This window comes from Microcebus murinus, chromosome 7, assembly GCF_040939455.1.
Source record: "Microcebus murinus isolate Inina chromosome 7, M.murinus_Inina_mat1.0, whole genome shotgun sequence".
NCBI classification, from domain to species: domain Eukaryota; kingdom Metazoa; phylum Chordata; class Mammalia; order Primates; family Cheirogaleidae; genus Microcebus; species Microcebus murinus.
The window spans coordinates 62,209,563-62,236,638 of NC_134110.1; the positions used below are offsets into that span (position 1 = coordinate 62,209,563).

The following is a 27,076-nucleotide window of genomic DNA, read 5'->3' on the forward strand; positions in this document are numbered from 1 at the left end:
CAGGAGGCTAACTACTGAGCCCATATACTTAACCATTATATTAATATCAGTGCTTTTTTTTTTTTTTTCTTTTTTAGCACTCCTCTGGCAATGGACTGATGGAAATAACAGTGCTTTTCAGTCTGAGGTAGCAACCCATGAAATCAATTTAGTGAATTGCAATCAGCATTATTTTAAGAGATAGAGTAGAATAAAAAATAGATTACCTAGCATATAACATTAAATATTGTTTTATAAAAACTTTTATTTCATGTCTATATAAATGGAAATTATGTGTGTATATAAATGCACAAAGTTGCAAAATAAACTATATTTCTTAGTGTGAGTCACTGCCAAAGTTTAAAAAAAAGACAAAACACTGCACTAGAATCGATTGGGTGATAATTTTAAAAACAAGAAGGAGAAATGGGTCTAATTCATACAAGTGTATTCCTTTCAGCATGACTGCCCTCTGGAAAACTGGTCATCAGACCTCTGCAGAAAATGAGGACACTCTGTAAGCTTCTCCTCCATATTCCTGCTGGCTTTGATTTGGATCTAGAATATATTATAGATGACAATTCTTCAGCTTTCAGATGAGATCCAGCTGAGAAATTAGATGTGACTTTCACACCATACCGGCAAGGCTCATTGATGAACGGCTCCAATCACAAGAATAACCTTAAGGGTGGAAGTTACAGGAAGGCAAGATGAAGAACTTTTAAATTATTGATGCTGCCCAGAATAGAATGGGTTGCCTTAGAAGAATTTTTCCAACAAGCTGGAGGATCTTTGGTTGGAGACATTTTTCATGTAATGCGATTAAAATAGATTACCTTGAATTGAAGGTATCTTGCAACCTCTGAGATTTTATGATTTGAATAAAATATAATAAAATGAAATGATGGAGCCATCTATTATCTAATCAAATGAATTTCATTCTGAACATTATTTTAACATTTCTGAGAATCTTTTCTGAAAACTAACCATGCTTTTATTTTTTTTGTAGGATACACATCCTCAAAATCACTAAATGTTAATTCTCAAGTTTCAAAAAACAAGTTATACAATACTTTATTTGCTCTCTTTAGAACTCTTTCACCTCTGTTTGCAAAGTCTTGGTCTCTAATTAGGACAACTTCAGTCCTACGGGGATTTAAAAAAATTTCTCTACCATCCTGATCCACATGCACTGCGCATAGTTCCTAGTCGGTTTATCAGCATTACCTCCAGCGCACAGGGCTAGGGACTAGTAACGCGAAAGCCTGGGTCTCTCCCACCGAGGGACCCTCCTTCCAGCTTGCACAGGCCGAGCGCCCCCCTGCGGCCGGAGCGCGAAAGGAAATGGCATCCCCCGCCGTAGCAACGGTTTCTATGTACAGCGCGGCCCGCGGGCTCAGGCGCTGGCCGGGAGCCGGCAGCTCTGCCGACAGCCGCAACCGTCTGAAATCGCTCCCCACACCCGGCCTTGGTCACTAGGGCTGACTGCCGCCGGTAGACCCCGCGGACTCCGCCACTGCGACCGCGCCCCCCCATCCGCCACCGCCCGCCGCGGCCCGAAAAGCCCCGGGTTTGTTTCCCACGCCCTGGAAGGTCGTTCATCCCACAGCACGCTCCCTGTCACCTGAGTCCGTCGGTGCCTTTGCTCCTCCGCCTCCGTCTTTCGCCCCCGCAGAGCGGGACTGCGACCCGAGACGTGTTTTCTTCCCGGCCCGCGGGCACACGCAAGCACTCACCTGTTCTCAGCCCCGCGCCCCGAGGAGAACCGGCCGCCACACCTTGGCCCGCGGCGCTGCAGGTGCTGGGGGCGGGAGGGGCGGGGCTGTCGCCTAGGCCCGGCTGACGGCCGGAGGCGGAGACTAGGCCATCCGCGGGGTGACTGGCCGCCCCGGACCTGCCATCCCACTGATTGGCCTCCCGGGCCTCAGCTTCTACTCACCCACCTTTGCCCAGACCTAGCACTATTTGGGAAGAATCCTTGACGTGTCCTCTCCTTTGAGTTTCAATTTGCTGTAGAATGAGTTAAGACGCTGTCACTATTCTGGTATCTTGGAGTTCTGTACTCCCTGCTAGTAAACTGATTACCTACTCCTACTTGACTGTAAAAACGTAGTTAAAAATGCAGAGTGCATTGGAACTTAGATTTACTAACCTCTTACATTTTAAACAAAAGAGTAAATGAAAGTCAAGATTCCCTCTTCCTTTTCATGCATTCCACATTTTCTGAGTGCTGGTTATGAGTTAGGCACTGTAGTAGGCGCAGGGATACAAAGGTGAATAAGACAATACAATTCGGATAATTAAAACAATAGCGATCATTTGTCAGGAACTTTACTTCAGTTTTATAAGTTCAGACTAGTTAAAATAGATGATGAACACAAAGGACCTAGTACAGTGCCTAGCACGTACCGGTCCAATAAATGTTATTTCTCTTCCCCTTTTGCATTTAAATTACACACAGTTTGTGAACAAGCAAGGCTGGTCTCGAACTCCTGAGCTCAAACGATCCACCCGCCCCGGCCTCCCAGAGTGGTAGAATTACAGGTGTGAGCCACCGCGCCTGGCCCTGAGCTCTTAATTATTAGCCAATTCATCAGTAAGTACTATTGGCTCAACTTCAAAACATATCTCACAACCAGCTACTTCTTACCTGCTGCTGCCCTGGCCCAGCCACCATTATCATTGGCCTTAACTGGTTTCCCAGCTGCCACCAGTCTCTATACAGTCCATGCCACACAACAGCCTAATTTTTTGTCTTAAACCAAGTCACTCTCCTGCTTGCTGTCCCAATGTATTCCCATCACAAGACCCTAAGAGTGCTGACCTCTGCCCACCTTTGCAAGCTCATCTCCTCTTACTGCCCCCTAGTTCCTGAAGTTTTGAGTCATGTAGGCTTCATTCTGAAGTGGGAACAAGACAAGCTCACTTTCCATCCCAAAGTTTTTACACAAGCTTTCCCCCCTATTTCAGTAATGTTCTCATTCATCAGTCATTTGTTATAATAACCACTCCACCTTGGCTAATTTTCTACATAGAAATTATTCTAGGAGGGGAGGGGACATATGTGCAGTTATGAGGAAGCAACTTGTTTTTATACCTTTTCAGCTACCCCTAACACCTACTTATTTCTGATTTCATCCATTTTTGAATTTTTCAAAACTCCAATCTCTGTCTTAAAATACTGTTACCTCCATGTACTGACAATCAATTCCTCCACTTTGATAACAGAGCTGAAGTTAAAAGAAATGAAGTAAATTGGCTAGTCACTGAATAGCAGGGCAGGATTTGAACCAATTTCCATTGAGTGCTGTTTCCATGGACATGGGCATGGTTTTCAGTATGTCCATAGTTAGTTATTAATGGACAAGTTATGTGCTAACTGTAAGCTCAAGTTTATAAATTTTCATATTGATAAAGCACTATTCAAAATATTTTAAAAACAATTTTATAGCAATTTTTCCTTAAAACTGTCCAGGAACACAAGAAGTAAAAATACATCCAGTTTATAAGTGAAGGGAGCACAAAGAGGAAAAAGGCTGACTGAAAGCAGTGAGTTCCAGTAATACTTTTTCTGTTAAGTTGGTCTGTCCAGTTAGCTGAATAACAATATTCAATTAAACTACTGATATGCAAAGGACCTATGTTGAAATTAGAGGAGTTAAGAGAACTACATTATCCAATGAGCTGGGATTTACCTGTTTAGGTGACTGTCATAAAGATATATCATATATTGGTACTCCCATGTCTAAAAAGGACAAGTTCAAAAGCAAAATTATAAAATTATGAAAACCATGGAAAGGAAAACCTAGACCAAGGAAGCACTCTTTAAAAATCTGAGTGAGGTAGCACTTCATATAACATATAATAAATTTATAGAATTTAGTATATGAAGATGGTAGTAGAAATACAGGTGTTTTTTAAAAAAGTCAAGGATAATTTTTGGAATATCAGACATAGTAATAAAACTAGAATATATCTAATCTTTAAAATGAATGTTAGGGAGGCCAACATAACCTTTAACTGTAGAATCTTAGAACAGAATGTAAGTGTGACCATCAATTCCCATCCCTAAGATCAAGGCAAACAATTTAAACATTTATCCAATAATTCAGTGTAAATCAATCCCTATTCTTATATCCTAAAAGCAGAATTGTTGACCTCACTGATTACACCTGGGGGAAATTGTACCTGAATAGCCTGCTTCATCCACTTTTGCTGGGGGTTGATTTTGCCTTACAGAAAGCAACCATTTAAATTTCCCTTCCCTCTTGCAAGATTTAAAAAATAGTCAAGCATTATATAGAAAATACAGGAAGGATTATACCAAGTAATAAATTAAAAACCGAATTCAAATGATGTATGCAGATTGAAAGCAAGTGAACTGGTATACTCTGTATGAAATGACACTATAGTTAATAACAGGTGGTGACAAAGAACAGTGGTTTCCAAGGAACTTTTATAATCAGATCTTCAGAGGGCTCTAGAAATCTGCATTTTTAACAAGGACAACAGATGACTTAGGTTTTGATTAAACGTGTGGTTTAGGGAAGCACTTTTAACCTTTATTGTGTGTCAGATTACATATACAATAAAATTAAAAATCATGTCATTGAACAAAAACTTTCTTTATACAAAATATTGATACGTAAATACAATATGGTTTCAAAAACAAAATATGTATATAGTTGTATTCATAAGTACAGCAGTCCCCCCTTATCCACAGTTTCATTTTCTGTAGTTTCAGTTACTGATGGTCAATCACAGTCCCCGAATAGGTGGGTACAGTATAATACCATATTTTGACAGAAATCAGTCACGTTCACATAACTTTTATTATAGTATACTGTTATAATTGTTCTATTTTATTATTGTTGTTAATCTCTTACTGTGCTTAATTTATAAATTAAATTTTACCATAGGTACATACATATAGAAAAAACACAGCATATGTAGGGTTTGGTACTATCTGAGGTTTCAGGTATCCACTGGGGGTCTTGGAACATATCCCCTGAGGGTAAGTGGGGAGTATTACTGTATTTTTAACCAAAAGTTATACAATAATGAGAAACATTAATGGGGCAAATACAAATGAAGACGATCCTCTGAATTCACAGGTTTCATCTGGCATCAAAAACCACCACTGTATTAAACTGAGTTAAGGACAACAAAAGTACTTAAAAATTATATATAAGATTTCACACTTCCAAATCACCTTCTCTTTGTAATAAGCTAGTTTGTTATTTAGTTTAAAATGCACAAAAGAATGGGATTTACTATTTACTATGACAACTATAGATGAACTAAAACAACTATTTCAATTTTTATTACCTCTTCCATGATACAAAAGATCAATGCATCAAAAAACACTGAAGCAATGTTAAAGGGAGTAATTTGTTGAGTTTTAAAACTGTTACCACATAACAATTTACTCTCAGTATTTATACTAATTTGTGGCCCTACATTTTCCCATTAGGTAGTATACACAATATTTTTATTTCCCCCAATATAATTTAGTTTGGCCATAAACTCAAGCTCAAGAATATACTTAAATAGTTACACACTACAGAAGGACATTTTGGCCAAAACCAGACTGCATATACAAATACAACAGTGGTCTCTATAAGATTACACTGCATTTTTGCTGTACTTTTTTGTTTAGGTATACAAATACTTAGCATTGTTTTACAACTGCCTATAGTATTCAGTACAATAACATGCCATGCAGGTTTGTAGCCTAGAAACAATAGGCTATACCACATAGCAAAGGTGTGTAGTAGGCTATATGCCATGTAGGTTTATATAAGAACAATGAAATCACCTAATGCTGATTTCTCAGAATGTGTCCCTGTCCTTAAGCAGGACTGTACAGAATCCCTGAAAAATAAACTTGTAAGAATCAAAATCAACTAGTATTTAGATTATTTAGAACCTATACATGGATGCATGAAAACACTAAATTGTGTTTATTTTTAAAATACATACTGTAATCCATTTTTACCAGAAATTTGTATTTATCAACCCTAGCATCAGCCTTCATTTTCTCCTACCTCATATTTAGACAGCATAGTTGAAAGGATACATCTTTTAGTCCTTTTCTTGTACATTATTCTGTATCCACATTCTCTGCATCTGATTGGATCCCTGGATTTTATTTCATTTTCTGTGTGACATTCTAGAAAAGAAAACACATTTACTCAATGCCTATAAAAAATATTACAGACAAGCAAATTATCTTAACTATATTTTTCACCCAAGGTGACCCAAAGCACTGAAACACACTCAATATCAAGGGTGTGCTGCTATTACTAAATATATTTGGTAGGAATGAAAATAGTTGTAGGCAATGCTCTTTTCCCAGGAGAGAAAATGATATCTTAACAAGAAGTTTTTTAAAAAGTGGTTGCTAAAGTATTCTACTTTATAACTCTGAATATCAATTAACTAATTTAAACAAAGGATAAATGTAATAATTTCAAAAAAACTAAAGTAAAATACTCTTACTTTATGTAAGTGCTACTCATACCTCCACAGATATATATCATTGGCTGCTGCTTTGGTGGCTGAACGTCCTTCTGGGTGTCCATTGTTAGTCCCTAAAATCACAGATTCAAATACTGAATATCTCAAAGGGGCTTCTCACAAATCCAGTCTCCATTTTTTTCAGGAAAGGCTAAAAAGGTCCCAATTCCTAATCTGTACTTTTTCCTAAACCCTATGGATTAGGTCTAAAGGATGAAATACATTCAAACACACAAGTATTGAGATTTTATCCCAAACTGGACACAATAATAAATACTTTATACATGTTATTTCACTATAACCTTCACAACAATCTTAGGAAATATCATTCTTATGTTATAGATGAAGAAACCGAGGCTTAAAGACGTTAATCTCTGCAGGATTACTCAGTTTAAGAGGCAAAGGGATTCAGATATAAGGGCAGGGCTCGCATTCTTATTTAACAAGTTCTATTTTTCCAAACTTTGGCCGGAGATAGCAAAAAAAAAATTATCTCTCTCAACAGAACAGGCTAACCGAAGGTGAAAAAAAAATAATAATTCCTAGCGGCTAAACAAGGAAAAGCTGGCAGCATGGACGCTATCTCCAATCTCACCCAACTGTAACCCACACTGTAGACTCCAGCCCCCCCCCAATTCTAACTCCACACTCGACCTTTTTAACCCCAAGCGTCTTTCCAGTTTTGGCCCAAATATCCACGCACGAATCCCAAGCCACCAATTCCCTACCTACGCAGCACAGAGAAACTTTTCTCACCACGATTCCAAACAAAACCCGGTTTGAAGCTGTGTCGTTGCCAACTTCCGGCGCTAGCATATGACACACAGTAGAGTCTCCGCCCCTTCCGCCCTGGGAGCAGCCGGGAACTTGGATTGGGCAAAGGCGAGCAAGCCGGTGCTTTTGTATGTTAGACTCTGCGGTCTCAAGTGCAGTTTTGTCGTCAGCTAACGAAGTTAGTTGAAAGTAATACTTTTCCGGAAGGGCAGAGGTTAGAAGAGAAACCGCTATGACAAAGTGCCCGTGGAATCCTAGGCTAGCGACGAACATGGAAGAATCAACTCCACCAATGATTTTCACGTAGAAAAACACTTTCCAAATTATGTTTTTCAAATTGTTTGGTACCTGTGCTGAGGCAATGCGGCAGCCGCTTCCTAGCCTTTCCGTGATTTCGTTTTTGCTTTCTGGCCGTTTCTCTTCTAGGCTCCTGTCATCCCTCTCTCTCAATCCTTTTACTCGTTTTAAAGCAAAGCCTAGCTTGAGGGTAGCTACGTCAACAACTCCCACTTAAAGCTAAGGGATTTTGGAAGCTTCAGCTGTCTACTGACCCTCCCCTCTGTTCCATGTATTCCTCCATAGAAAAACAAAATGTTCTGCTCAGTGGAAGTGCTGCGTTCTTTCAAAGATCAAAATTTCAGTGAGATAAATCAGTTCGGTTCAGAACGTTTATACTTGTTTACTTTTCTTATAGCAGGCATTTTCCTTATATTAAACGTAGGTGAAAAAGATAAAGTCATTGAAATTCAAAAATAAACAGTTGTTGATAACTATTATAAAATTATTCGGAGAAGCAAGCTTGCATTCTCCCAACATGCACTATGTCTTTGGTATCTTGTAAAGCAGGCTACACTCCTTTCTGGTCCTCCACCCAGCAACCTGAGGACTTTGAGCTTCACCATTCACTTCCAGGAGTTCAAACTGTGGTTGCATCTCCACAGACCAGCTTGAGAGACTTGATCTTTCCAGTCTTCCTATATGCCAATATAAAAATTTCCAGGGAAACAGCAGTTCCCAGCTTCTTCTTCCACAGATATACAGAACATAGATATTTTGATCATCAGCCCTGTTACAAAGTACCTGTCCTTTCAACCAAAGACGTAATGCAATACAAGAGTCAAAATAGGCTTTCCTACAAGAAGTATTAGATAGAACCACTGTTGTCAAAAGATAATGGAGTGATCCCAAAAGTGCATCTTTCATATTTGCAAGCTGTCTTGGATTTTAACTCTCTGGTTGAAATACCGAGATGATTCTGGCACAGAACAATCTACAGAGATCAGAATGGATCAACATATGTAGAATACAAATAGATTCTGGAACCCTACAGAAAGGCAGGGTAAATGACAAGTCATAGCAAGGAGATCCAGAATTTCAACAAGAGTTCACAGTGGTGCTAGTTGCCAATATAACACTCTCTTTCCTATCAGCAGAAACCTATAGTTTTAGGATCCCTATAGAGCATGCTCAGTGTAAGCAACCCTATTAATTAATGATAACATTAACTAACATTTCTTGAGCACTATACTAGATGCCAGAAATCACTGCATTACTCTCTCCAAATGGGGGTAGTTGTTTCGACATCCTGGACAATAGCACTTTTAACTCCTTATAATATGGTTATGGAGATGCAAGTTACTACTTTTCCCTTGAATATCTGTCTTTCCTTTTTCCTTAATCATATTCACTTAAGTATATATGCATAGCTTGAATGTTATGGTAATTGGGAAAATCTTCCATCATGTTTTATTGGATGGTTCTACAAAGAAGCATTAGACCTTGTGGAAAGTCGATGGTTTTAGAATTCTGAAGTCAATGATGGTATGACACCCAATCCAAGAAAGGAAATAAAAACGGCAAAAGTCCGTGGTGGATAAAGAATGTGAAAATATATCTCAGTGGTTTAAATCTGGAGTATATAAATAAAGCTCAGGGTAAGTTGCATATATAACCAGGTGCCTTTTTCCCTTTTGGGAGCAGGGAGGGGTGAAAATTATTCTTCCTTGAACAATATAAAGGAATTATGGCCGGGTGCGGTGGCTCATGCTTGTAATCCTAGCAGTCTGGGACGCTGGGGCGGGCAGATTGCTCAAGGTCAGGAGTTCAAAACCAGCCTGAGCAAGAGTGAGACTGTCCCTACTATAAATAGAAAGAAATTAATTGGCCAACTAATATATATATATATATATATATATATATATATATATATATATATATATATGTATATTAGCCGGGCATGGTGGCACATGCCTGTAGTCCCAGCTACTTGGGAGGCTGAGGCAGTAGGATTGCTCGAGCCCAGGAGTTTGAGGTTGCTGTGAGCTAGGCTGACGCCACGGCACTCACTCTAGCCTGGGCAACAAAGTGAGACTCTGTCTCAATAAATAAATAAAGGAATTATGATATACTCTTTTACTTTTCCACTGTAATAAAATAACTCAAGAAAAATAAACTAGGGGAAAAAAGAAAAGGGCAATGTTTAAATGGTGTTTTGGAATTATGTGGATTTTAACCATAGGCAACACTCCCTGCCCTGTTAACAATGAGATGGGGATGGGGAACAGACATTAAATAAGTAGATAAGATGGGATTTTAGAAGGTAATAAATTATGCAGAGAAAATTCAGCAGAATTCAGCAGAAGGATTGCAAATACTGGGCAGGGATGGGCAAAATGGCTGTAATAGAGATTTGTTTTTCCCAGGAGTGTGTGGTAGGCTTCAGAGAGGTGCTGTCTTGAAGAATGTGTAATTAATGAATTCCTTACCTAAGTGCTACAGGTACCTTAGACTTAACAATCTCTCCCTAAATTCATCTTGTTTTCTCTCAAGCCTGTACTCTTCACTCCTTGCCACATACAATTGATTCTGCCAACTGAATATGTCCAGTTCAGGTTCTTCTCCACTTCCACTATCTACTGGGGAGATGCAGTAGCTTCCTAGTGGTCTCCCTGCAGCCACCCTCACCTCTCTTCATTTTCTTCTCCATTATACCACCCGAGTGGCCTTTCTAAAATGCTCTGCATTACCTAGAGGATAAACTTCCGACTCTTAACATGTATCCAAAACTCTCTAAGACTTTTTTTCTTCATTTCTCAAGAATTTTCTCATGCCTTTTCTTCCACTAAATCTTAGCTTCCAGCTATAACAAATTATTTGCAGTTTCTCTAATGTGCCCAACTGCTCTTGCACAATTTGTTTTGAGTCCGGAATTTTCCTGCTCTTCTACATTTTGTTTTAAGTTTGGAATTCTCTGTTGTCTGCCTTTTAAATTGCCACTTGTCCATGAAAATCGTCATTATGAAGTTAGCGCTGCACCTTCTTCTCTAGTGAGCTTAGCAGGTTCCTCTTTCCTTTGTGCTACTACTGTTCCTCTGTTTTAGCACTTGCACTGTACCAATGAGCCCCTTAATGACAGTAACTGTGCCTTCCTCACCTTTGTATATCTAGTACCTAGCCCAATAATTGGCATGTTGTTGGAACTTAATAATTGTTAATGAGTTCGATTTTAGATGACCAAGGAATTTCCATATAGAGAAATGCCATCAGAGGAGAGTGGTGGTGGGAACCGTTACTGGCTTAAAAGTTATGGTTGAAGACCTGAATGAGAACTATATAAGCAAGGGATGATAAACTAAGAAAAATGCTGGACATCTCATGCCATCTCATTGGACATCTCATTTAAGGAATAGGCTGAGGAAAAGAAGCCAGAAAAAGGAGACTAGGGAAGAAGATGGCAAGAACATAAAAGACTGTGCCTGGCATATATAGCTCAGTAAATATTGATTGGATAAAAATTAGGGTTTAAAAATGAATCTGGCATTGAAGATATTTGGGTGTTTGTGATGCCAAAAAGGGGATGTTTGTAAACAATGAACACATTTCAGTCTGTTTTTTATTAATGCCTTTTTCTTTTACATATATACACAAAATCCATATATATTCATTGTAGAAATATGAGAAGAAAATACAGACAAAAAGACAACTGAAAAACAAACATAATCCTGTCCAAAGATAGTGCAACCAAGTTATTCATACCTTTCAGACCTTATCCTGTGTATATCTACACTTTTCACCTAGAAGGAGCCATTCAATTTGTAACCTGCTTTTTACACCCGGTAGGTTGGAGAAACATTTTCAAGCAAATATTCGCCTACATTATTTCTAATGGCGTGCCTCTGTGGGACGTATTAGCCTTTCTAAATACAAATAATGCTTCCCAGAGTGAGGAACGGGAGAGGAAGAGCCTTTCAAACTAGGAAGTCCATGGCCGGGCCAGGTGGCTCACGCCTGTAATCCTAGCACTCTGGGAGGCCGAGGCGGGCGGATCGTTTGAGCTCATGAGTTGGAGACCAGCCTGAGCAAGAGTGAGACCAGTCTCTACTCAAAATAGAAGGAAATTACTTGGACAGCTAAAAATATACAGAAAATAAAAAAAAAACTAGCCAGGCATGGTGGCGCATGCCTGTAGTCCCAGCTACTCAGGAGGCTGAGGCAGGAGGATTGCTTGAGCCCAGGAGTTTGAGGTTGCTGTGAGCTAGGCTGACGCCATGGCACTCACTCTAGCCTGGGCAACACAGTGAGACTCTGTTTCCAAAAAAACAAAACCAAAAGAAACTAGGAAGTCCTTGAGTGCTCGGGCGGTGGAAGGGGAGAGCGAGAGGCAGAGCGAGGCCAGGGCCTGCGGGCGGCGGGCGCGGCGGGGCGGGGGCAGGGGCGGCGCGGCGCGGGGCGGGGCGTAGCGGTTACTCCAGGCGGGCAGTTCAAACCGAAGGAGGGAAGCGCGGCGGCCTGCGCGGAGCCGGCGTGGGGGTTGCCATAGCCGGGCATCCCTGGGGGCGAGGCCGAGGCTCCTCCCCGGCGCACCCAGCAGCGGCTGCCTGGCTCCGAGCCCCAGACGCGCCCTGCCGGGGCCTCCGGGTGGGCGGGAGGGGGGACACCGGCTCTGAGCCCCGCAGCCGGCCTCTGGGCGTCCAGGTCCCCGACCCCGCGCCCCACTGTGTTTTCCAGGTGCCGGGACTCAGGAGGCGCACGGCAGCCCTGTGCTTCCCCGCTCCCTGAGCGCCAGGTGCCTCCCACCGTCCGCCGCCCCAGCCGCCTGCGCCGGCCCGGCCCGGGGAGGGTCGCGGGGGGCCGAGCGGATCTCCACGCCGGTGAGGCCGTTACCCACCCGCCCGGGATAGCACCTCGCCCGGTGCACCACAGCGCTGCAGCCCGCACTGCCCTTCCAGGAGCCCGAATTTGGGAAATTGACTCATTTCTGAGACTAGTTGGAGAAAACAAGGATATTGAGAGTACTGCTGTCTCTGGAGGGCTGAGGAAATTCAGAACGATTTAGGCCTTTTCCAGTGTTAAAAATAATCCCTGCAGCAATGTGCTCCTCGTTCCCTTCAACTTTTAGGTTTCACCGTGCTGCTGCTGCGCGTTTTAATTAATTGTTCCAACTAAAGTTTTTAGGTGGCCTTTCTCTGGCATGAATTTTAAAGGCAAAGATGAGAGATTGTCTTGTGTGGAGTCCTACATAACTTTGACGTCTAGTAGCTCGACATTTGCTGATGGTAAGATTTTTCCCTTTAACAAGTGAAGGAAATTTGGTTGTAACACAGTTAAATGACGTCATTTCACCCTCTGATTCGATAGGTGCTTTTTCTCTCTTTAAAGAGAGCATTTTGCAGATAAGTTTTCTCAGCCCCCTGTCTGGAGCCTGGGTTTAAAAAGTGAATATCGAAGAGACTTGTTTGATTCATCAGTAAACTGTTGAGTCATTAAAATAAGCCCGTGATTTCACATGAGTAATCTTACAACATTACGTTTTGAGACCAATGCCTTGGTGTAGTCGAAAGATGAAAATGACAGGATAGAAAGCACGTTAGAGGCAACTTCAAATGTGTAGATGAACAGAAAAAAGCTCTATATTTTTTCTGTTCATAATAAGTAATCTGTGGACTTTAGGAGAAGGGGATTCCAATTTGTTTCTAATAACTTGCCTCTCAGTTTTCCCAATTTCCAGCATGGTGAGACACCTAGTGGTGAAGTGGCGGAATAGTTACATATGTTTTAACTTTAAAAGGACTCAAACCTAATTTTATAAAATTGAGTGAAAGCTGTTACATAATAGAATGATTCTCAGGGGTGGAAACAGTTCGTGGGTGGAGATGTAATTTTAAAACACATCCTTATTAATTTAATATTTGGGGATCAAAAATTGTTTTAAAATATAATACAAATTCTAGAAAGCAGAGTTTGATAATCATGGCTCATGAGCATGTGAAGAAGTTAGTGACCTGAGAGAATGTATCGTGGAAGAGGTCATGTGTGAGATTTATCACAAAGGAGTATAAGCTTAAAAGGTTAAAAAACATTTGGATATTTTTCACAGCAAAAATGATATTCTAATGATCATTATACCATAAAGAAATAATTTTGTGTTTACAAGTAGCAATTTGCTTTTGTAACAAAGCTCATTCACTCACATATTTAACTGATGTAGCTTAGATTTAAATAAATTACTATTCCATTACAGTCAACTAAAATATATCTTCCCAGGATCTTTTAATAGAGAAAATTTGTGCCATTTAGCCTGGAGAAAACTTTGAAGGAATGACAATTTTCCAAGTGCCTCAAAGAATAATCTGGAGAAATATCAAAAGTATAATAAGTTTCTTTTCTTAGCTTTTTTGAGTTAAGATTTAATTCAGATTTCTAAAAAGAAGGAATATGATGATACTGTTCAAAAGGTTAAGGAGTAAAATATTTCCTACTGATATTCCTTACTCAAATAATTACCAAGTAACTGTTCTTCTTTTAGTAATTGAGTTGAATTCTTTATTTGCAACTTCAAGAATATTATATGCAAGAACAGGGTCTCTATTGTTTAAAAAAAAAGGGAATATTATAAAGGGTGGTTTTCCCACAAATAGTTGCCTATTATCTGTGAATTCAAGCCAGCAACTGGGCCTTATGTCTCAAAATATTTAGAAACTGAAATATGAATGAGTACAACATGCCAAGTTTGAAATGGCCCTATATCTAGGGTGCAGTGGTTTATTTTGGTTAGCTCAAGAAGAATGTGTCTGTAATTTAGAGTCTTTGTAAAGATATAAGTCTGGGAATTCAGACCTTGTGAATGGTCATGGGGACTAGATTTCTGCAACAGGTCTATGTTATATGTATGAACAACATTACCCTGGAGTGCAGCCTGTTGCAGTTAGATCTAGTAGCAGCACTCATAGTTGGACATATTTCCCAAAGTCATGTTTAAAAAGTAGCATATAGTGTTTTTTAAGTAGTTTTATTTACATCCCAGAACTTTTAAAAGAAATAGACTAGCATATATATGCTAGAATATTAAAACTAAGTTCATATACTTTAGTTCTGTTAAAGTCATCATAAGGTAATAAAATAATCTAAAAATGATGCTGTTAAGTTGTTTTTCTTAAGAGTAGTTCAAAAAATTTGTGCATGATACTTACTATGGGTTAAGTCAAGTGATCTGTGAGCATTTATAACCTGAAAATGGTTTTATGATGTTAAGAAGTTGTTTTAAGTAGGATACACATCGGATCATTGTGAAGTAGATTTGGTTTTTTAAAGTAACTTTTTAAAATTGCCATACAATTTTCCATTATTATCTGTATTCCTAACAAATCATGTATTTTGGTGTAAGCTGCCTGGCTACTCATCCAATAAAAGAATAAATTTCTTTTCGCTTTATAGAAACAGAGATTTTGAAGATGTCACAAAGGCACTTGGGTCAAGCTAGCACTGGAGGCGGAAATGAGGTGGACTCTCCTACTGTCAATTTTAAGTACTGCAACTTCAGAGACTTCTCCACATCTTCATTTCAAGATAGTGCCTATAATGAGTTAAAATCTTACAGCTTTGATAATACAGAAAACAAATATTTTAGAAAGAAAGAAAAAGGCCCAACATTAATCCATGAGCATCCTGAAACTTCAGGCCTGAGCTTACCACATCCTTTAGAGTCTCCCACTCCACAAAAGAAATTTCTCTTCTCTAGGAAGGAAAAGGATAAAACCTCAGAACTTTGGGAAACTCCTAAAATCAGTGGGAAAAAATACTTACCACGAAGAAGGTTGGATGTAGCCTTCTCTCTTCTAAAGGGGGACTCTGAATCACAAAATAGTTCTTTAGAAAGTAGTGTAAGCCAAGTTCTTAATTTAGAAAAAAATGTTACAAGCAGTGCTTCAGGTGTTCCAAGGCAAAATTACTTTAGCTCTTTAGTTATGAGTACTTTAAAAACAGAAGAAGTGACTTCAAGTAGTCAAAAATTGAGACTTAATTTTTCTCAACAAAAGACTTCCACAGTAGATAATTCCAAAGATGATAGCCTATTTGAAGTTGAATGTATATCTCCAATTCAGGGCAGTGATTTTAAAGACTCTATCACACATGACTTTAGCGATAGCAGTTTATGCATTAGTGACGAGAATACATATCACGAACTTCTGGGCTCCTCTATTAGTGGAACAACTTGTGGAACAGGTGAAGACATATTTGTGACTCCAGTAAGTAATCTTGTAGCAAACATTAAATTTAATGCGAGTCAAGCACCTTTTCCTTCAACTGAAGTGAGAGGCAATATTTCAACTCCTGAAGACAGTGGTTTTAACTCACTTAGCTTGGATAAATCAGAAGATTCCCTCTCTGACCAAGAGGGTTCTTTTCATGAGCTGCTTCAGAAACATAAGGGAACTCTGAAAGTGGGGGACACCATAAGAAAGTCAAGGCATCTTGTAAGGACAAGAAGACTGTCCACCCTTCGGGAGCAAGGCTCACAGTCAGAGACAGAAGAGGAAAAGCAGACCGTCGGCTCCAACTCTGAAGCAAGACCAGCAGCTGCTTCTGACCTCTCAGAGAGTCAGCTGAGCAGTGATAAGAGTGAGGATTTGACTTTAAGCTTTAAGAATTTATCGAAGACCCCAGCCTTGCAATTGGTGCATGAGCTCTTTATGAAAAGTAAAAGGAAAAGGTTTCAGCAAAACAGTGCACACGAATTCTTAGAAGAAAGGGATGGGGGGAAAATAGCTGTACTGCAGTGTTTACTTGCAGGACTGATTGGCAAGAAAATGGGTTTAGAAAAGCTAGACATCTTAACAGAATTAAAATATAGAAATTTACAGCATATTCTTGCTATGGTTTTAGATTCCTTGACTGCAGAAAGCCTATGCAGGTAAGAAATAAAAGTTGCTTATGAAATAAAACTTTTATGTTTTTTTAAGTTGGGATGTTTTTCTGTGACTCGAGTGGTGGTCCTGTTCTTTTGTTTGTTTGTTTTGTTCTATTATCTCTGTCTCTGATTGTCTTATACTATATCAAAGATGGTTTAAGTGAACTTCCAAACAGAGTTTGTTAGTATAGTTCCTTCTATTTAAAAGTCTGCCTTAGTAGCAATAATATAGTCTTTTTTTGAGTAAAGTTCTTATCACTGTCATTTGGAAAGAGTGTTACTAAAAGTTGAACTTTAAATTTTCATGATGGCCAGCTTTATTGCATGGAAGTTGCTTAATGATTTATTTAATACTTCAAATCCTATTGTCAGATTGCAGATTGTGTTAAAGTTATGACACTTGGTCAGAAATAATGTAAAACATTGTGGTAACTGAGAAATGACAACATACAAAGGATACCATTTAATTATTTAAGTTCTAGAATCCAAGAACAATGGTTAGCTTTCATTTTAGGGTTTGGTCTTTCCAGAGACCAAAGAAATGTGGATTATTTTATTTTCATGGCTAACACAGCAGTGAAAGTTAATTACTTTGGGGAATTTCAAGAATTTAAAAACTGTGTCCCCAGATATTCCAGTAGATTGAATGCTGCAACATAATTAAAGAAAGACTAAGACATTTAGGAGCATTGAGGGTGGGAAGTGGGATTACAAATACTAAAATGAGACTGTGTTCATGCTGGCAATTTGGGGGAGTTGCAGAGCTATCAGAAGACAAGAACCTTGGAAATGCCACGGCCAGGAAGGAGGGAAGTCATGTGGAATAGGATTTCTGCAAGGTGATGGTTGGAGGAGATGTTGATGGGTATATGTCAAAGAGTTTGGTTCATAGAGTTCTTGTTTTTATGGCCACTACTTCTATTAAAGCCCGTCTTCACCTTTCTTCCATACATTAATTATAGGCTATTGTAGAGAATTATAGAATTCCATAGCTGGAAATCTGAGATATCTAGTTCAATCATATATTTTACAGATGAGAAAACTTGAGACCCAGAAGTTAAGTGACCTGCCAACAGTCACTCAAAGAGATAGGAATAGATCTAGGCTACAATTGAGCTCTTGAACTTCTAATCCAGTATTTTTCCACAAACTCTTAATAAAGTTTAAGGCCTTTTACAATAGAGTTGATCAGGAATATATGTGGTGTAACCCAAATAGGATAATAAATAGATTAGTGCATTCATAGGTGTATGCCTTTTAAAAATGTTCAAAAGATAAGTTATTTGTTTAAAAAAATTAAGGAGATGGCTGAGATACAGGAATGTTATTTTATATTGGATATGGATCAGTAAATATAAAAAATCAGGTGACACTTTTGGGTGGTCATTTGTGCTAGCAGTTGATATTCAGTCATATTTCTACGATTACCTCTCCTGGCCATCCCTCCAAACTTAAACCTTACAGCATGTGCACTGCAGGATGTGTATCTGTGTTACCAGTGCCATTCTTGGTAATGTGAGAGTTGATGGTCAATTGAAATATTTGTGGCAATACCCAATTATATAGTTCATTTCTTCCCCATTAATGGGTGACTTTCTGCCTATTCCTCTCCTTCCCCCTGAGATAAGGCACATATTTCAGCTGGAAGAATAGTAGTGTTGACAACTCAAAGCATTACCTGGGGCCCTCCATAACAAGTGACTTCTTTTTTTTGGTCTTCTTATCCCTCACCTTATTCTCTTCGAGTGATTTGTTAAGCAGAGTAATTAAAAAGACTAGATTAATAGTTGAGGATTACTTTTTCTTTAACAATTACTATAGTCAAAGTTATTGATAAATAAGCAGTCACTGGACAAAAATTATGTCTTTTCTTAGCTGCTTCCTCCTTAGAAACTTTAGTTAATAAAATAGGAACTTTGCAGTGCTACCCATAATAGTATTTATGATTTGGCACTTAGTACTGCCAATGAAGGATTAATTGTTCTCACATTTATTTAATCAAAATGACAGATTTGTTAAACAGAGTAATAGAAATTGGTAAAACCTCTTGTGCTGCAAAGGATAATCATTTGCTGCATATCATGTTCCAAATTTTTTATCTTAATGTCACATTTGAAGTTAAATCCTCTTAACCAGTCTCCCAGTAGACCCACATTGGCTTTACATGACCATTTATAAAATAGTCATCTCTCAATGTAATGCTAGCATATACTTAATATTTTAATAGTAATTCTTTCATATGGTAACTCAGTATGGAACAATAATGTTGACCAAGTCATATTTTTATTTTAAAAAATATTTTTTAGCATTGATTATGCACAGCAAGGTCATATTTTTAATCTAAAGTTTTAGGTTTAAATTTACTGCCCCAAATCTTTAAAACAAGTTTTTCTTATTAGTTACCAAATACAAAAAAAATGTTAATCTTATGGAATATATACAATATAAGGACTGATCTTTTTGTTATAGTGTTTGGAAAGTAAGCAGAAATTGGCGTGAAATTGTCGTTCAAGATAAGAGAGCAAATCGGAGAAGGAAATTTTACATCATACAACTGAAAAAAGATTCTGAGGTAATGTATATAATACTTTTCTAAAATGGATTTTTATAAATATGTAATAATCCCATATTGCTAGACAACCTAATTTGGTATTCCTGCTATCTTTTAAGCTTTTGCATTTAGCAGACATTCACTCAAAAACTCTTTACTTTTCCCAAACTTCATTTTCACCTAGTCTTTAAGTGGAATAGACTACCTAGCATCAAGAATATCTTGTTGGGTTTTGATGCTGTTAGTGGCATTTGAATACCAATGATATGCTGGATCTTATTCATAATTAGATGCCCTGATAACATTTTTATCCAGTTTTTTGAGTGGATATTACATGCCAGTAACTGTGCCAGTTGCTTAGATTAGAATGGTGGACATTTCTGACATGGTCCCTGTCCTCTTGGAGCTCATACCCTGGGGGAAATACAAGTAAACAAATGACTACAATACAGGTGTGTTAGAGAAAGCTCAGAGTTTTATTGGATTCAAAGGAGTGTTTACTTGGGAATCAAGGGAAGTGTATCTCAGCTGAGACTTGAACAATGAGTTAGCAGATGGCCAGGTGAAGAAGACGGGAAAGAGGGAATAGCATATACAGGCCTGTAGGTGAGAAAGCATAGCAGATTTATACCTGCTATTTGTTCCTGTATTCACTTGAGGATTTGAGATCTGGCTTTAAACAAGAAAAGTCTTACAGGACCTGATGAATTCTTCCCAGACGCACTACTTTGTGTAACAGGCTTCTGATGACTCTAATAATCCCTGTTTCATTGTAGATTTAACTTTTCAGCCAAAAGAGACTCTATGAGTTCTCTATCTTATTCTTGTTGTACTAAAAACTATTTAATAACATACTATAAGTAAATTTCTAATTTGACTAAATATAATAATTGAGATGAAGTATAACAGAAATAAATATGAACACCTAGATATAGACTGGTAGGTTTCTCATTACAATGAAATATTAGGGATTGCTGTTAACTAAAACTTTGACTTTCTTTTTTATTCTGAAGAAAAGTTTTACCTTCTCATTTATTCAGAGCTCCTGCAGCTGCTGCTGCAGCTGCTGGCTCTGGGAGATTATATTAGGTCATTGAATGTGAAATGTCTGATTTCAAATCAAAAGTTTAGTTTATTATATCTCAAACAAGAAGCAGTACAATTAATCAAAGTATGCACCCAAACTATCGACACAGTTTTGTCATCTTAATGGTAGCTTGTTTATGTCAGCAGCCAAGAAGCATGGAGAGCAAGTGGTGATGAAATCATAAAAGGCATTTTCCACAGCTTGTTGAGAATTGACTATTTTTCCTTACAAGAAGTGATCCAAAGCCTGGATAGAGTGGTAGTCAGTTGGTGCAAGGTCTGGTAAACATAGTCGATGACAGAGAGTTTCCAAGTCCAGCTGCTGTAGTTTGAGCAGCGTTCTTTGTGTGACATGTGGTCGAGTGTTCTCTCGCAAGAGGATTGGCCTGTCTCTATTGACCAATCTCGGCTGCTTAATCACAGGCATCCTCATCATTTCATCCAATTGGTTGCAGTAGACATCCTCTGTAATTGACTGACCAGGTTTCATGAAGCTGTAGTGGACAATACCAGCGCTGGACCACCAAACAGTCACCATTCGCTTTTTTTGATAAATATTCAGTTTTGGACCATGGTTCCGCACTTCATCTTTATCCAACCAGCGTGCTGAATGCTTGCGATTGTCAAAAAGAATTCATTTTTCATCACACATAACAATATGGTGTAGAAATGGTTTTTCTTTGTGTTGTGACAGCAAAGAAAAGCAAGCTTGAGACAATTTCTCTTCTGATGCTTGTTTAATTCACCTGGAACCCATCTATCCAGCTTTTTTACCTTGCCAATTTGTTTCAAATGGCCCATATTGTTGGAATAGTAACATCAAACCTTGCTGCTAATTCATGCGTCGGTTGAATGGATTTGCTTCCACTACAGCTTTCAGCTCATCATTATCCACCTTGGTGTCAGGTTGCCCACATGGCTCATTTTCAAGATTAAAATCACCAGAATGGAACTTCTCAAACCATCGATGTACTTATGTGTTCATTAGCCACATCCTTCCCCAACACTTCGTTGATATCTTGAGCTCTGTGCTGTATTGGTTCCACAACAGAACTTGTATTTGAAAATAACACAATTTTTTTTACATGGTTTCACAAAATTGCTCTAAAAAGATTTTGAAAGATATTCACAAGCCAAAACATGCATTTGAAAGACTGTACCTTCACAATGAAATACAAGTAGAAGTGTCAAAATGAAATATCAGAGATGTCAACTGTCAAAGTTAGTACTTAAGGAAATCAGATATTTCATACTTAATAACCTAATAACAGTGAAGATATTAATTGCCTTCTTAATATACCTTTTTAGAATGCTGCCCTACATGCTGGGGACAGACTTAAAAAACAGTTTTTTAAGCAAGCATCATTAAAATTTAAATGTTTGGCTCCATATGTTCCTTAGCTCCTCTAAGGAAGAAACATGTGGCTGTGTCAGCACATCACCTTCAGGTAATTCCAGATAAAATATTCTACCCTCATATTATAGGCATTGTTTTTTTAAAATACTTGGTTTCTTAAAGAACTATACTTTTTTTCCTTTCTTAAACTCTTTTTATTATTTTGTTTTGCTTTTCAGAACTTTTAAAAAAGTAATACAAGTATAGGCCGGGTGCAGTGTCTCACGCCTGTAATCCTAGCACCATGGGAGGCCGAGGCAGGAGGGTCCTTTGAGCTCAGGAATTCAAGACCAGCCTGAGCAAGAGTGAGACCCCGTCTCTACTAGAAATAGAAAGAAATTAATTGGCCAACTAATATATATAGAAAAAATAAGCCGGGCATGGTGGCGCATGCCTGTAGTCCCAGTTACTCAGGAGGCTGAGGCAGGAGGATTACTTGAGCCCAGGAGTTTGAGGTTGCTGTGATCTAGGCTGACGCCACAGCACTCTAGCCTGGGCAACAAGCGAGACTCTGTCTCAAAAAAAAAAAAAAAAAAAAAAAGTAATACAAGTATATGTTTTAAAAAGTCAAATTGGACATTTATAACAAAACCTACCATTCTCCTGTGCTCTCTCTTCATGCTCTCAATTCTTTCCCAATCAAGGCAATCACTTTCAATGCTTTAGTTGTTTCTTCTAGTATTTACCTCCATATTTCTACCTAATCGGCTTTTACTGCTATTTCCTTATTTTTTTCTATATAGGGATTAGGTTAGTTCTCTAACCTTTCATCACTACTACCACTACTTACCTAACCCCCCACTCCCCGAATTCCTTTCTTTTATCTTATGACTATAATTACACCACTATTTGATAGTGAATCAGAATTAGGGCTGACATGAATAAGACTTTGTTGAGATTATTATTACTGTTTTGCAGCTGCAGCATGTTGTACATTACACATTCATTCCTGTATAACTTTTTTTCAGAGTTAATAATTGTCTAGCTTTTCTTTCTTTTCTTTCCCTCCCTCCCTCCCTCCCTCCCTCCCTCCCTCCCTCCCTCCCTCCATTCCTCCCTTCCTTCCTCCCTCCCTCCTTTCCTCCCTCCCTTGCTTTCTTTCTTTTCTTTTTATTCTTCTTAGTGTTTCTCCATACAGATCCCTGATTCATCTCCCATTATCCACCAGAACTGAAAGTCTCCTCTGTGTGAGTGCAAACAAATCAGGTATTCTACCTGTTTATTCTGTTTCTCAGTGACCTCCTTCCTGGGGCCCTTTGCCTTCCTTTTACAATATGGACTGGTTGCTTTCTCCCTGAGCTATACCAATGGATCATTACCAAAACAAAAAAATTATAAAAGGAAGGTGTTTGATGGTTTTCCTCACACTCGTGTAGTGTTACTGAAAGCTTCTGATCAGGCACAGAACAGATATGTGTAATAGGATCTAAACTTTATCTGTTTTCTTTGAAACAGTGAGAATGAGCATTAGAATTAGAGGGGGGAGGGGGGCATGGGCAATATATGTAACCTTAACACTTGTACCCCCATAATACGCTATAAAAAAAAGTACTAAACTAAAAAAAAAAGAATTAGAATATCACACCTTTTCTATTGAATTTCTTAATTTATTCTTCATTGTTCTTTCATATTTGTGGAAATGAATAGCCACCAGATGACTCCACCCTCACATTTAAATATTTTCTGATAATGTGATGATAACTATATTGTGAAAATTTTTGGCACTCTTGAATGTGTGCGTTTGTTGACTGCTTTGCCTCCTGTTCAGAGATAGTATTATAGCACATGTTTTAAGCTTCATGAGGGCAGGGTTTAGACTGTTTTACTCACTTGACATCTATTCATTGTCCTATAAATATTTGTTAAGTGAATGAATGTTTCTTCTGTGGCTGAAATTTGCTTCAACATCATATCTTTCTTCATTTTTTTGGTGCATGCATAGTCACTGTATTTACCAACTACGTTGAAACCTAGTAGATATTCTCCTTTTAGTGTGTTCTTAGGACATGCACTGTGGCCTAGGCTGGAAATCATTTATACAAATGTAGAATAAAGAGATGTATTAGTCCTCGAGATAATTGGTAAATTCAGCATGTTCAATATGTTCAATTGGTATTCATTCTAATTTCTGAAGACCAACATTTATTCATTACACATATGCATATATTTTTAAACTATGAATGATGTGATTTTTTAAGACCCTTATCTCCTGTACTTATCCTACTGTAATTTCTCATGCTTTAGCTCTTTCCACAGTTAGGAGCCAATTGTGGCAAAGGGAGATGATCAAGGGAGAGGAAACATAATTAAAGTTGAACATGTAAGGAAATTCACCAGTAGTACTTATTTTTTTAAGGGGGAGTCTCACTCTGCTGCACAGGAATGCATGATCATAGGTCACTCCAGCCTTGAACTCCTGGGCTTAAGCAATCCTCCCACCTCAGTTTCCCAAGCAGTTAGGACTACAGGTGCATGCCACTATACCCAGCTAATTTTTTTTTCATTGTTTTAGAGGCAGGGCCTTGCTATGTTGCCCAGGCTGGTCTTGAACCCTTAGTCTCAGTTGATCCTCCTGCCTCAGCTTCATGAGTAGCTGGGTTTACAGGCCATAGTACATTTTATTTTGATAATTGGTTAAGAATACCAATCTGTTTTTTAAAAACTTACTATTTTTTCCCCATTACCAACCTTAACAAAATAGACTATGAGGATTACTCATTGAACATGTTTCTTTTAATTTTTAATTATTTTTATATTTTCCAGCTTTATTCAGGTATAATTGACAAAAATTATATATATTTAAGGTGTAAAACATGATGCTTTGATATATGTATATATTGTGAAATGATTATCAGAATCAATCTAATTAACATATTTCTTGACTGAATATTTGAGTAATGTGGCAATCCAGTTCAGATGAGAAAGATTTTTTTCTCCTTTTACAATATCAAAGCTGTTGAAAATTTAACTGTAGAAATGAATCAGCACCACTTATTTGCAAAAATCAGCCAGAAGTAATTGGGCTTCTAACCAGTCCCATTGTTCTTGTGACATGTGGCTAAGGTAAGAAATCTTCAGAGAATTTCATAATATCCTATAGCAAACTTTCAAAAGATTCACTTCTTAGAGCTTGGCTTAACACAGGGGTTGTATACTGTGGTCTATAGGCCAAGACTTGTCCACTCCCAATGTTTTTAAAGTAAGCTTCATTGGAACATAGCCCCACTCTTTTGTTTACTTCTTGTCTACAGTGCTTTCTCCAGGACCACAGAGTTGAGTAGCTGCAACTATATGGCCTGCAAAGTCTAAAATAGCTACATGCTATCTAGCCCTTTTCAGGAAACGTTTACTTATTATTTTTTCTTTTTTTTAAAAAAGTTTTTGTACTTTTTTGTATATTTTTTTCTTTTTAATTTTTTAATATTTTTCCACAATGCTGTTCATGGAAACGTTTACTTAAAATAATTGGAAAAATAACCAATCATGGAAACTTAGAGCTAGAATTTATTGTTTTAATTTTTCCTTTTTATAGTTCTTTGACTTTTAAATGTGAGATGGAAAAAATATTTTTTTCCCTAAAAAGGAATGGTCTAGGAAGAATATTCTGGTGGTATAAAACCACTTCTAAGCATTTAATCCATGTGCATCAGAAAGCTATTGACTCTTCTTGTCTTTTACCACAGGGGGCTGTATTAAATGTGGAGGATGCTGCCACTCGGCTCCATCTTTTAAATCGCTCAGCTTTAAGATCTGTGCAAGCACAGGCTAGGACATCCAGTTCTCAGAAAGAGCAAGTGTCAACATTATCTCCCTGGGGAGAAGTTTTGACACCGTTAGCAAGCTCTTCTGCTACTCCCTTAAGTAGTAAACAGGAAGAATATGTTAAGGTGAGTATTTATCATAAGTTATTAGAAATAAATATTTACAGAGTTTGAAATAAAGCTCTTCTGTATATGAAACCGGAAGATTTAGTGTATATGCTTTCACTGCAGGTTGCCAAAACACTTTTTATTGATGAAGCGTTAAAACCTTGCCCAAGGTGCCAATCCCCTGCTAAGTACCAGCCATATAAGAAAAGGGGACTGTGTAGCCGCACAGCCTGTGGTTTTGACTTTTGTGTGTTATGTTTGTGTGCTTATCATGGGTCTGAAGAATGTAGTAGAGAAGCAGCAAAGTCAAGAACTAGAAAAGATGCTCTCCCAGGAAGTGCCCAGAGTAAGCGGAATTTAAAACGCCTCTAAAGAGACTAAATATAAAAGACACATTCCCCCATGCAGTGTTTTATTTGTCTGACGTAAAATTATGAATATTTCGAACATGTGCATATCTTCCCATTAATGACAGATGATGATTTATTTCCTAGTTTGTATATATTAGAATCTATGGCATTGTATGTTCGATGAGTTTTGAAAAACTTTTATTTTACTATGTCATTTTTACCCATTTTAATTACTTGGTGTTTTAAATAAAGTATATTCAGTGTTGTCGTATACATGTATTTTGCTGTTTTATGTAACATTTTAAATTTGTGCATTTCATCACGATGTGTTGAAATGTTCTTCATTCATTTTTAAAAATTAGTTTTCCAAATAGTAAAAATTTTGAACTTGACACAGATGGCCTTATAGATTTGGAAAATGAGTACTTGACTGAAATGAAATGTAAATAAAATGTTTCCAGAAGTTCTATGAATTTACTCTATAATTTCAATCTTTCTCTTATTTGGCATATTTGAGTAGACCTCTAGTTAAGTAAAATTTAATATTGATAACTAGAAAGATATAAAAAGTAAATTATAGGAAATATGTGGTTATTCGTAATGGGAGTCTTAGTTAATAAACCCTTATAAGTCATACATTTCAAATAAGTACTTTAAAAAATTTTAGAACTATAGTCACAATTTAATTTATTTAATATAGCCTGGGTATTAATATTTGACAAATTTGGGCTGATTGGAAAAGATAGTTTTTAAAAAAATAAGATTTATGGCTGGGCCTGGTGGCTCACGCCTGTAATCCTAACACTCTGGGAGGCTGAGGCGTGTGGAACATTTGAGCTCAGTTTGAGACCAGCCTGAGTAAGAGTGAGACCCCATCTGTACTAAAAATAGAAAAAAATTAGCCGGACATGGTGACGCATGCCTGTAGTCCCAGCTACTCGGGAGGCTGAGGCAGGAGGATGGCTTGAGCCCAGGAGTTTGAGGTTGCTGTGAGCTAGGCTGATGCCATGGCACTCTAGCTGGGGTAACAGAGTGAGACTCTGTCTCAAAAATAAATAAATAAAAATTAAAAAAAATAAAATTTACTAAGTTATTTAGGAAATACCTCTTCAAAAATGATTTGAGGTTGCATGTTCCATTTGGAGAATAGCAGCAAAAAAGAGATAAGTTCTATTGTTACAAATTGCTAAAACCATGGGGAAATTTAAAGATAGTGTCAAAATTTTTTTCTTTGTATTTAGGTAACTCTTATGTATATATATGTGTGTATGCACACTATAGATTTAAATGTAGCTCTTATATGCTATTTTAATAAATCAAAGTATGAATTACACATAGAAATATTTGGGAAAATTTGCCTTAAAT

The 27,076-nt window shown here is 37.9% G+C and overlaps 3 protein-coding genes across 5 annotated transcripts in view; 1 reads left to right on the forward strand and 2 right to left on the reverse strand.

The window, feature by feature from the left end:
* SPAG1 (sperm associated antigen 1) overlaps window positions 1-1,807 on the reverse strand; it is a 73,831-nt gene extending 72,024 nt beyond the window's left edge. Inside the window, exon 1 of the mRNA XM_076004680.1 lies at window positions 1,604-1,807. The gene's annotated coding sequence lies outside the window, so the exon portion shown is untranslated. The remainder of the gene's footprint in view (window positions 1-1,603) is intronic.
* FBXO43 (F-box protein 43) lies at window positions 1,706-26,181 on the forward strand. Of its 2 annotated transcripts, XM_076005126.1 has the most exons (6): window positions 1,706-1,777; window positions 12,720-12,827; window positions 14,986-16,462; window positions 18,929-19,031; window positions 25,176-25,379; window positions 25,485-25,733. In XM_076005126.1, the coding sequence occupies exons 2-6, from the start codon at window positions 12,743-12,745 to the stop codon at window positions 25,731-25,733; spliced, it is 2,118 nt and encodes a 705-aa protein (XP_075861241.1). In that variant the 5' UTR covers window positions 1,706-1,777; window positions 12,720-12,742. The 2 variants fall into 2 exon arrangements, with proteins under 2 accessions (XP_075861241.1, XP_012617476.2); XM_012762022.2 differs by lacking the exon at window positions 1,706-1,777 and having other exon boundaries at window positions 12,023-12,827; window positions 25,485-26,181.
* Window positions 4,520-7,329, reverse strand: POLR2K (RNA polymerase II, I and III subunit K). Of its 2 annotated transcripts, none has more exons than XM_076005124.1 (4): window positions 7,255-7,329; window positions 6,503-6,572; window positions 6,059-6,151; window positions 4,520-5,119 (listed from the first exon to the last, which is right to left on the reverse strand). In XM_076005124.1, the coding sequence occupies exons 1-4, from the start codon at window positions 7,312-7,314 to the stop codon at window positions 5,097-5,099; spliced, it is 246 nt and encodes an 81-aa protein (XP_075861239.1). In that variant the 5' UTR covers window positions 7,315-7,329; the 3' UTR covers window positions 4,520-5,096. The 2 variants fall into 2 exon arrangements, with proteins under 2 accessions (XP_075861239.1, XP_020144347.1); XM_020288758.2 differs by having other exon boundaries at window positions 7,227-7,311.
* Window positions 26,182-27,076: the final 895 nt, after the last annotated feature.